This window comes from Alligator sinensis, unplaced genomic scaffold (genome assembly GCF_000455745.1).
Source record: "Alligator sinensis unplaced genomic scaffold, ASM45574v1 scaffold469_2, whole genome shotgun sequence".
NCBI classification, from domain to species: Eukaryota; Metazoa; Chordata; order Crocodylia; family Alligatoridae; genus Alligator; species Alligator sinensis.
Window position 1 is genome coordinate 268825 of NW_005842988.1, and position 11351 is coordinate 280175.

General features: G+C 58.7%; 1 protein-coding gene and 1 pseudogene across 1 annotated transcript in view; one reads left to right on the plus strand and one right to left on the minus strand.

Moving 5' to 3' along the window:
- The first annotated feature begins 21 nt into the window (after positions 1-21).
- On the plus strand, positions 22-2155 carry LOC112548189 (annotated as a pseudogene).
- A 1230-nt stretch (positions 2156-3385) lies between these two features.
- SETD5 (SET domain containing 5) overlaps positions 3386-11351 on the minus strand; it is a 58857-nt gene continuing 50891 nt past the window's right edge. Inside the window, 3 exon segments of the mRNA XM_006036623.3 lie at positions 3386-5591; positions 5780-5865; positions 7574-7707. Of these exon segments, the coding sequence (XP_006036685.2) occupies positions 5031-5591; positions 5780-5865; positions 7574-7707 (781 nt within the window). The 3' untranslated portion in view covers positions 3386-5030.

An 11351-nucleotide genomic window follows, 5' to 3' on the forward strand; every position in this document is an offset into this window, starting at 1 on the left:
CAGGGCCGGGGCCGGGGCCGGGACCAGGACCGGGGCCGCCCGCCGCCTGCTTCAGGAACAGCAACGCACCGCAGCTTTGTGCCCCGGAGACGACCACGGAGGTTTGGCTGGATTTTGATGCTCCTGAGAAGCATCGAGGCCCCTGCTGCCCCCCTGCCCAGCCCCTCCATGCCCTGCCCTGGTGGCGGAGCCGGCGCCAAGAGGAGCCCCTGCCTCCACCCCTACACCTCCGGGCAGCAGCGGGGCTGCAGCAGACTGAGCTGCTGGGGGACCCCGGCCCTGGCCCGAGACGACCACGGAGGTTTGGCTGGATTTTGATGCTCCTGAGAAGCATCGAGGCCCCTGCTGCCCCCCTGCCCAGCCCCTCCATGCCCTGCCCTGGTGGCGGAGCCGGCGCCAAGAGGAGCCCCTGCCTCCACCCCTACACCTCCGGGCAGCAGCGGGGCTGCAGCAGACTGAGCTGCTGGGGGACCCCGGCCCTGGCCCTGGCCCGATGGGCCGACACCTGTGCATTCGCTCATCTTCACACAGGGACCACGACTGCGCCCCGCAGCCCTTCTGGGCTCTGGCTGAAACTCAGTCCTGGGCCCAGAGCCTCCTGCCCCTGCTGGGACCAGCTGTGGGGGCATGCCGGTGCCAGATGCTGAATGTAACCCCTGGCCCAGCCCTTGATGCTGGGGGCTGCTGAAGGTGTGACCAGCGCCCAGTGCCCTCCTGCCCCTGCTCCACCACGTGCGTCTCATGCTGGTGCCAAATGCCACAGTCCCCCCACACGGTGCTTTACCCCTCGCCAGACAGACCCATCCCCCTCCCTGCTGGGGGCGGCCGCACAGCCCTGCCGCCACTGGGCCCCAGCCGCAGGGGCAGCCTGGAGGGGGCCGTGCCTGCTGGTCCCTCCCCCGGGGCCCCAGCCGCGGGGGCAGCCTGGGGGGGGCCGTGCCTGCTGCTCCTTGCCCACAGCCACACCTCAGAGACAGGACAGCAGTAAGGACCTGCACCGCAGGGACCCCCGTGCCGCTGAGAGCGAGGCACCTTGGCTGCCCCCCGCAGACAGCGAGGCCGCCCCGCTCATTGCAGACCCGCGACTCCAGGAGGCAGCGACAGTCCCCAGAGCCTCATTGCTGCAGGGACAGAGCTGGCCCTCCGCCCCTCAGACCCCCGGCTGGCATGGAGCTCGCGTCCAGCTCAGCCCCTGCCCCCGAGACCGGACAAGCCAGAGCAGCCCATGCCCGTGCCCAGCAGACACAGGCTGGAGGCGAGTGCCTGGATGCATGCAGCACGCGGCGGCGCAATAAAGTCCCGAGTGCTCGCACTGAATGCATCCCAGTGCCCAGCTGCAGGGCACCAGGGGACGTCTCTGCCCCTGGGCCCCGGGCAGCAGTCGGTCGGGGCGGGGAGCTTGGGGGCACCGGGTGAAAGGTGGGAAGAGAAAGTGGTAGGGGCTGGCCTGGCACGAGGCAGGGCTGCAGGGGCCAGGGCTTGTGCCAGGCTGGTGGGCAGGGGCTGCAGCAAGCAGGCACCCGGGCATCCTGCCGCGGCTGCTTCCCGAGAGCGAGAGCAGAAGGCGAGCTAGGAAGCAGAGATGTACATAGCGCCGAGCGCCGGGGCGGGGAGGCTGCGACAGGCCCGGGTGCGCAGGAAGGTTGGTCTGGTGGCGGCGCACAGACACTCTGGGGCGGCGCGGGAGAGCGGCCAGGTCGGGCCTCCACCGCCCAGCCCGGCCCCGTCCCCTTAGAGCAGAGGAGCGAGGATTGAGCCACATGCACGACAACCACGCAGCGCCTCCAGGGAAGGCCACAGCATTGTCACGAGTCCTGTCCCCCCACCCCGTGATCGCGACACCCCTGTAGCAACCACGGCCCCTGCCCAGCCGGGGGGGGTCATGCCGGGAGACCGCTGGGTGCAAGGATGCGCTTCTCAGTCGCTTGGCAGCGAAGGCCGAAGAGGAGCTGCCCGGCCCCGCGCCTGGCAGCTCAGTCCGCGCTGGCGGCTACTGCAGCAGGGTCACAATCGCAGATGGTGCCACAGACGTGGCTGCTTTTGTCGACTGAGATGCAGCACCCGTGGAGAGGGGGCCGTGGCTGTAACATATCTGTATTTTAGTACAAAGTTTGATACGGTGTTTCACAAACCTTATTGGAAAATATAATTCAAACTGGACTGGGTCTGAACCCTGTCGTGTGGAGCAGAAACCGTGGGGTGGTGCTTCTCCAAGGGACGTGCCCCAGCCCCCAGCCCAGGGTTGGGCTGGGATTGTTTGCAAGAAGCCCGCACTTGCACCCAGCAAGGAAGCTGCCAGGGGGACGCGGCCTGCAGCAGCAACGGGGCAGGTAGCTGCGCCGCGGAAAGACGGCGGAGCTGTAGCGGGAGCAGAGACCCAGCAGGACCAGCCCAGGAGCAGGGCAGGCGGCACGACCAGAGCCAGCGATTGTGGGGGGCAGGAGGGAGGGGGGCAACGAGGGATCCCAGGAAGGCTGGGCTCCGCCAGACTCCACTCCTCTCCGGGGCAGGGCAGAGCACGTGGCTAGACCCAGCTGGCGGCAGCGGCCCCGCGGGCTGCCAAGAACAGTGCTGGGGAGGGGGCCCCGTCTGTGGAAGGAGCAGCACACATCCAGGGGCCCTGCAGAGAAAGAAGCCCCTGTGAGCTGGCACCTGCCCTTGGGTGCGAGGGTCAGGGCAGAGGGCTACGGGCTCGGGCCCACTGCGCAGCTCCCCCTGGCCCTGCGCTCAGCCCACCCCACAAGCAGGGCAGAGCGAGGAGCTCGGTGCTCCGAGACCCCCCGAGCCGCTGCAGCAGCCCTGCGGCATCTCAGGCAGCTGTGGTCACACCTGGACCAGGAGTTGGGTTGCAGCGTTTTGAAACCGTTACCATGGAAATCCTGCTGGCGTAACCATGGAGATGATGCGGCTGGCACCATGCAGGCACTAGCGTCGGGCACTTGGGAGGACAGGGCTCAGCCCAGCTTCGCTCGTGGGACGCGGGCAGGAGCGGCCCCGTCAGCCACCAACCCCAGGCCAGGCGCCACAGGCCTTAGCCAGCGCCAAGCCAGCATGGCTCAGCTTTGCCCCGCGTGGGCAGATGCCCCGGGCCGGTGACCTCCCCAGGGACGCGGCAAGGGGCAGCGCACGCTGACAGGTGTCCAAGCCTGAGGTCCGGCCGGGGCAGGCGTCGGCGACTACAGACGAGCTGTGCCAGCTCCTGGGGCTCCCTGGGGAGGAGAGCGGGCTGGGTGGAGCGGTTTCTCCCGCCAGCTCCACCTGCCCCTTGGGTTCCAGCTGCCTGGGGAGGAGGCACATAGAGCCCCTCCTGTGGCTCGTGCTTGGCCCGAGGGGACCGGTGCTGCTGGGACAATGGGGAGGGAAAACCACTAGGCCACTCTTCAAGTTAAGTATTTTTATTATCAAAATTATTACGTCTCTTGTGAAAGTCCAAATGTTACAGCATGGTGTAAAAACGCCACCAGAGCGAGACGCTGCAGCCCCTGCCTTTCCAAGAGCTTCCCACGGTGCCACCCTCGGCGCGCGGAGCTGCTGGGACCTCTGCGTGCTGCACCCCTGCCCCAACCCCACACTGCCCCAGGGCAGAGCCTGCCTGCCCCATGCTGCACGCAGCACCAGAAGGGAGGCTGCACCCTCAGGCGTGAGATCAGGGAAGTTTACACCTACTTTGTACAGCACACAGACACCCGGCTCTGGGGTGGCAGCTCCCCCTGCCCCACTCGCAGCCAGACAGCTTGAGAAAGTTACTGATGGTTTCAAGATTTTACAAGTCTCCCCTAGGTTAAGCAAACACCTGATTTCAACTGCAAGTTGGAGAAAGTTGCAACAGTCCTGGACAAGGAAGAAGACTGCGCACTGGAGAGGCAAGGGAGACAGACTCAGCATCGGCACGTCCAGGAGCAAAGGAGAAGGTCCACGGCAGCACCAGGGTCACACTTGTCGGATACTCGCTAACCTACTATGGTTATAACTGAATATAAAATTAGATAAATAAAAACACGCCCAAGAGTACAGTAAACGAGTGAGAAAGAAGCTGGCAATTGCATGGAATCGCACGGACTGCACCCCCGCCGAGGGGCCGCCCTGGAGCCACGGCAGCCCGTGAGCACCCTGCACAGGCCCTGCGAGGCCTGGGGTCCCCACCACGCCTGAGACGTGCGGCAGCCGAGCCACAGGCCCCGCGGCCAGCATGAGTCAGGCGCGCGCCAGCAGGCAGCTCCAGGGCACCCTGGTCTCGCCCTCACTGGAGGGGGCCTCTGGCACCCTCTCATGAGAGCCACCACGAAGGGCCAATGTCCAGGGACAGGCTCCTCTCCCTGGTGCGCTGCAACAGGCACTGCCCAGCCAGTGCCGGGTGCTCTCAGACTCCTGGGACAGCGGCTTTCACAGTGACCTACCCTGTCACGCCAGTCGGCAGTGTGCCCACCTCCTCCCAGCAGTGCCAGGCGTGCGCTCACTCTCGTCCCAGTGCCAGCTCCCCTATGGGCTGCGGCGTCCCCATCACTGGAAAGGGGCCTGATGGTGGCAGTCGCAGCCCAGCCCAGGGCAGGCTGCATACGCTGGTCTGTTTGTGACTGGAATGATCGTAATGGATTCAAGCCCTCCCCCAGGAGCCACCAGAGCCGGACCTACGAGGAGAGCTTTGGGATCAGTTTAACTTGCCCGATTTTTGCTTGAACTGTTTCTTATTCAGAAGATGTCCTTACTGCACGTGTGACTACAGCTATGGGCATGGACAGGGGACAGAGGCTGCGTCAGTCATTGCACTTAGAACCGTTTGCTTTCCTGTAATGTACCCAGACGTTAGGGAGAAGCTTTGCTACAGTCTCTGCCTCAGAGAAATCTGCTTCCTTCTCCAAGCCAGAGGCCAACGCGGCCTACGAGTCTCACCCAGGTGTCCCAGACCTCAGCCTCCGACCCCCTGCACCCCCAGTATCAGGTGCAAGCTTCTAACACCAGCCCCGGGGCCGCTTCCAGAGGGGGCTGGAAGGGGCCGTAGGCAGCTCCGTCCTCTGCAGGTCCAGGCAGCCCTAGGAAAGCCCTGTTTGAGTCTTTACGCCCGAGCCTTGCAGCTGCTGCAGTCTGTACTGGTGGACACTGCCTCCCCCACGGTGCGGGTAGTGCTGTGCACCGGGCACCGTGGTCCCCCTGGAGCTCGGGTGAAGGGCCGGCTGCCCAGGGCCGGGGGGACCAATAGTCCGCAAGTCCGATTGCAGTGCTCGAGCACTTTGGGGGGCGCAGGCGGGGCCCGACGCGCCTGTGCAGGGCTCAGAGGACAGCGAGTCCGCGGCACTTGGCTGCGCGGGGCTGGCAGCAGCAGGACAGCTCTTCTTCAGGAGGCTGCTACCGCCACTGCTGCCGGGGTGCTGCTGGCTGCTGTAATAGCCAGAGTTCCCGGCGAACAGCGCCGAGGAGTCCGTGGAAGCTGGGGGGGCAGGGCTGGAGTAGGAGGTTTCCGAGGAGCTGAGAGAGGTGGCGTGTCCTGTCCTCTGTGACACCGCTCGGTAGCTGTATCCTGGGGATGGCGCGGGATGCCCTCGGTAGGGGGAGGAGCTCTGCGCCTCTGCCCGGGGGCTGTCTGACTGCAGCAGCTGGAGGGTGTAGAGACAGGACAGGTCAAACATGCTCCCACCTGCCTCACTCACGTCTCATGTCAGGTGGCAGCCCACGTTCAGCAACGCTGCACGCGATTAGAAACCCACCCGAGTAGCCGCCAGATGCGACCTGAGGCTCCAAGGCTACCCGCGCCCAGCACAGGCAGGACCAACACTCCTCTCACCTGGTAGCTGTATCTGGAAGGACTGTACACTGCTGGTCCTTTGAGTGTGGAGCTGAGAGCCTCCGGCGTGTCCCCCTCTGCCGCATCTGGAAGGCACGTCACAGTAAACCCTACGTCAGCTCTGCACCAGAGCATGCTGCCTGGCCATGCTGCAGCCACCTAGTTTCGCAGTCCTGGGACAGGTCGGTGGACAGCAATGCACAGATGGGCTCTCTGAAGCCTGAGATGGTGGCAAACCAGAAAACCCTAGTCCTAAAGCACATGAAGCACCATCATGGGCAAAGAGCTGCCACCTCTCCCACAATCCCCAGGGCTCTTCAAGCTGTGGATCCTACTGTACACACACATGAGCTTCGTATGTGCAAGACCAGGCGAGGGAGCTCCTACGTGGGGGGCTTTTTACCCAGCAGCTGCGAGCAAGGCCCTTCAGAGGCAGACTCCACTGTGTGTGCAAACGCAACATAAGTCACAAGTAGAGGCTGACCGGGAGCCTGTTGTCCCCCTACACTGGGGCCATCGCTTTCTAGACTCCCTCAGCATCACTCTTGCAGCTCAGTCGCAAGTTTGGAAGGGACCTCAAGGGTCACCAGGTCCAACCCCTGCAGCATGAGACTCCTAAGCCACCTGCGTCCAATGCACATCCAGCGTTGCTGGAAAACCTCTACCGAAGGAGACTCCTCCACGCCCTGGGCAGCCTTCTCCACTGCCTTAACTGTAAGGAGGTTTTTCCACAGATCTAATCTAAAAAAGTGCTCTGCCACAATTTAAAACCAGTGCTTCATGTCCTGGTCTCTGTGATAAAGGAGAACCATTTTCTCTCCCTTCTTTATGGCAGCCTTTCAGATATTTAAAAGCTGCTATTCTGTCCCTCCATCTCCTTTTCTCCAAGCTGACCATTTTGCACTGCAGACTCACGTTGAGCCCGAGATGCACTAAAACTCCCAGATCCTCCTCAGCAAGCAGCACTACTGCCTAGCCAGTTATCTTCCACCCTGTCTGCACTTCGCTGTTCTTCCTTTACGCTGGTCTGCGCTGAACTTCATGCTGCTGTCTCTGGCTCAGCTCCCCAGCCTGCCCAGATTCTTATGAATTCTACTTCTATCCTCCAAAGCATTTGCATTTCTTCCCCTCTTGGGTCACCTGCAGATCTGATCAGGAAGCTCTCAATTCTGGCATCCAAATCTCTACCAAACACGTTAAACAGCATTGGACCCACGACAGACCCCCCCACAAGGAATCCCGCTTGAGACTTCCTGCCGTTCCAAAATGGATCTGTTTACAATTGCCCTCTGCCTGCAGTTATCGATCCCGTTACTGCTATGTACCCACCTGACTAGTTTTATCAAGCCCATGCTTCTCCAGTTTGCTTCTGAGGTCACGTGGGCCCCTGAGGCCTTACTCAAGTCCAAGCACACTGTGTCTACTGCAGTCTCCCCACCCACTAGGCTACGAACGTCAGTGTCTCTATCCTCAGAGAACTGCACCGAGCTTAGCCAGTTAACCAAAAGGACCCTGGAGATACGGGGAAAACTAAATCCCAGGGCAGTACATCTGTGGTGGAGCCTAGATTTAGTTCTTAGGTCCAATCCTGTGACCAACTACGAGACTTGTTAGATGCAAGAAGAGATGGGAACAGGCGCTGGGCCTTGCTCACTTCAGGAGGAAGCACGCCCGGGATGGGCCTCTCAGGGTGCCGGTGACGTTCAACGTGAAGATGCCACTTGTACTTAAGAGCCAAACCCGCTCTGCTCCCAGGACGAAATGCAGGTCCCCTCCAGAAGCTCAGCTGCTTACCTGGGTCTCTCTCGGCAGCACCGTCACCAGAAGGCGAGGGTTCGCTTCTCTGGGATACCTTCGCACCACTGCGCAGGACCTTCTCAAGAATGCCACGGCCCTCCCGCAGCCGCTCCACCGATGTGGGGACCATCCTGCAACAGAAAGCAGTCAGCAATGAGACCCACCTAGGAACAGTGACTGCAGGGCTTGCGGGCCCCTGACTGGTGCTACAGGAGTGGCATGCGTCAGAGCGTTCTGCTCAGAGCCTCTGGTGCAACGTCCACGGTGGAGTGCACGGCCCCGCCCTGAAGGATGGCACCTCCAGACCAGCGGATCCCAAACTCTGACAGATTGCGCACCACCAATTTCATAGATTCATAGATTTTTAGGGTGAGAAGGGACCTCAGTAGATCATCGAGTCCCCCTGCCCTGGGCAGGAAAGAGGGCTGGGGTCGGATGATGAATTTAAAATGATACAACCCTAAGTACCATCAGCAAATTTTTCAGTTCAACCTTAAGTACCACTAGCATGTTCTCTCATATAAAGCAACTATAATCAATCTGTTGACGCGCACCACTGACAGACTGTCTGCGTACCACTGGTGGCACCCGTACCACAGATTGGGAACCGCTGCTCTAGGCAAAGGCTGCAAGGGGCACGGATCCGCACTGCTTCTGCAACATGAGCAAACTGCAGGGGACTTCACTGTCCGAGCTGGTCTGCCAAGCACAACTGCTGTCAGGAAGTTCCTACAGCACTGCCGTGGGGCAACAGCATCTCTCCTCTTAACTCTCAGAAGTGACTGGAAGAGGTTTAACACGGTCTAGTGAGACTGAATCCTCTTCTCCCAGGAAAGGGATTCAGGACTTAACAGCATGTGTGAAGGTGTGAATACATACGGCCAGATGCAGTCACTTGACAGAAACGAGTTTCTTTTGTACTGAAAAAGCAGCTAAATGCAACAGATTATGATGATGAAACACTGTGCGGCTCTGCTAGAGCATGTGCCAGAAATGCGAGGTTTCTGGAATAAGGGAGTTAGACCGCTTCTCTCATTAATGCTCCTTTCTATATCCTTTTCCTTTGCCAAATTTAAAACAATCTGTAATACAGAAACACTGCAAGACTGTACACAACTGCTGCCCCATCATGTTACACGCTGTCCAAACAATGCTGGAAATGTTCCTGCTCTGAAGATGGAAACCAGTGGCAGAGCGACCTCCCAAGGTCATGCTCAAGGTCAATAGCTGGCTTGGAGCAGAACAAACCTACTTCCACACTGGACCATCTGGCCTCCTACTCTTCATGCTTGTACATGAAGTAGCAGCACCTAGATTCAGCACCACCTTATGCTACCGATAGTTCATGGTAAAGAGCAAGTCCATGCCCTAAAGAGCTTACCTTCTTTCAGTATCTTTTTTAATGCTAAACATGTAGCATAAAACAGATGTGTAGCATGGCCGAGTTAACAGCAAACAGAGAGAGAGAGCTGGGAGATGCAATAATTAAACCACACCTTTTCAATGTTATAGTAACAGTGTTAGCATCTTTCTTCTTAAAAGATAAATAAAACCAGACTTGACATGAGAATTTTTACAGTCCAAATGCTGGACTGAGTGAGAGAAAGGGGCAGAGTTCACACCTCCTGGAGGTGAATTCACACTTTCATTGCTGCTATTGCATGGCTGGGGACAGTTTTCTGCAAGGCTGGGTTAACTGGGCAGTAGTACACCTGTTTATTCTGTAATGGCTGTTTCTTGGCAACTGAAAGACGGATTTTGTATTTATGTATTTATTTATTTTTTAATGGAAGCTGTTTGCAGGTATTGTAGAATTCAGCAAAATTCTGGAGAGCCCTAAAAACCAAGGCCAGTCAATTCTGCTCCCACTGTGCGTGCCATTATATATGCCTGGAAATGTACTGGAGAGTTGAGAGCAGGGGAAAGAGCTCTAGAGATGAAGCTGTTTTACCACTAGTACTCAGTAGCACAGTCTTCGTAACGCTGTTTAAAGGTCAAATGGGACCGTTCACTCTCAGGTCAAAGGGGATGTTCACTTGTAACAGGAAAAGGCAGAAACATTGGCTGATCCCCTTTTCGAGACAGGTGACAGTTCACATCTCATAGATTCATAGATGCCAGGGTCAGAAGGGACCTCAGCAGATCATCGAGTCTGACCCCCTGCATAGGCAGGGAAGAGCTCTGGCTGGGGTCAGACGACCCAGCCAGGTGCATGTCCAGTCTCTTCTTAAAGACCCCCAGGTAGGGGAGAGCACCACCTCCCTCGGAAGGCCGCTCCAGATTCTGGCAACCCTCGCCATGAAGAAGAAGTTCTTCCTGATGTCTCACTTGAATCTGCTCTCCATCAGTTTGTGGCCGTTATTTCTAGTTACTCCAAGGGGTGTCCTTGGTAAACACAGCATCTCCTACCCCTTGCTGCGCCCCCCGATGAATTTGCAGGCAGCCACAAGATCCCCTCTCAGCCTTCTCTTGCGGAGGCTGAAGAGATTCAGGGCCCTCAATCTCTCCTCGTAGCGCCTTGCCTGCGGGCCCCTAACCATACGAGTGGCCTCCTCTGAACCCTCTCAAAGTTAGCCACATCCCTCTTGAAGCATGGCGCCCAAAACTGGACACAGTACTCCAGCTGCGGCTTGACCAGTGCCGCATAGAGGGGAAGTATCACCTCCCCGGACCTGTTCGCGATGTACCTGCTAAAGCGCAACAAAGTGCGGTTAGCTTTACTGATCGCTTCATCGTATTGACGACTCGTGTTCATCTTGGAGTCAACTATGACTCGAGCTCCCTGTCTGCTACAGTGCTGCTGAGAGGGTCATCCCCCAGCCTGGAAGCGTGTTGGCGATTCCTTCCCCCTAGGTGCAGCACTTTGCATTTGTCCTTGTTGAACTGCATCCTATTCTGCTCTGCCCACTTGTCCAACCTGTCCCGATCTGCCTGGATTCGTTCCCTGCCCACTAGTGTTTGCTTTACCTCATAATCTCGTGTCATCCACAGATTTGGACAAAGCGCTCTCCACACCCTCATCCAAGTCACTGATGAAGACACTGAACAGCACTGGTCCAAGGACCGAAGCTTGGGGAACTCCACTGCCCACATCTTTCCACATCTGGTATCTCTGTAACATGTCACGCTCCAGTCCGAGGCCAAGATGAGTTTATGAAACGAGGCCTCAAGCTACTCCAGGGCAACTGAAGGAAACGTCCTGGAGCTTGCTGCCATGTGGGGCTCTGTGCCCCCACCCTGAACGTGGTCTGGAGGGGCTGCGTGTGCCTTGAAACTTTTACCAAACGGGTTGTAAACTGAGCAGTCCCCTCCCCCTCCCCCAGGTCAGCCAGCCCGAAACCCCTGTAGGAAGCTCCACTTCCTGTGGAGAAGTCCCTGCTGTGGGGCTACGGAGAGCTACATTCGTCTCCTTTTCCAGCAAGAGCCAGAGTCCTGGCTGCCTGAACTGTGAGGGCAGAGGCCATGCAGCAAAGGGCTATGGTACAAGCCCTTTGGCAAAATCAGGGTCCTGAAGTGTGGAGAACGGGCTGGTCACAGGGAACAAGGGGGCACGAAAGGTCTCTTCATACTATTTCATTTTTACTTTCTGGCGTCTGAACCATCAACAAGCAGGAAGTGCTGAAAGGCTCCTGTGAGTCTGTGATGTAGAATCAAACCCCTACAACGCTGGCAGAAGGGCCCAAACCAGCCCCAAGAAGGGTGCTGTGGCCACTGTGATCAAGCCTCAGGACATACCTGGAGCCTTTCAGCCCGACTGCTTAACCCAGGGGTACAC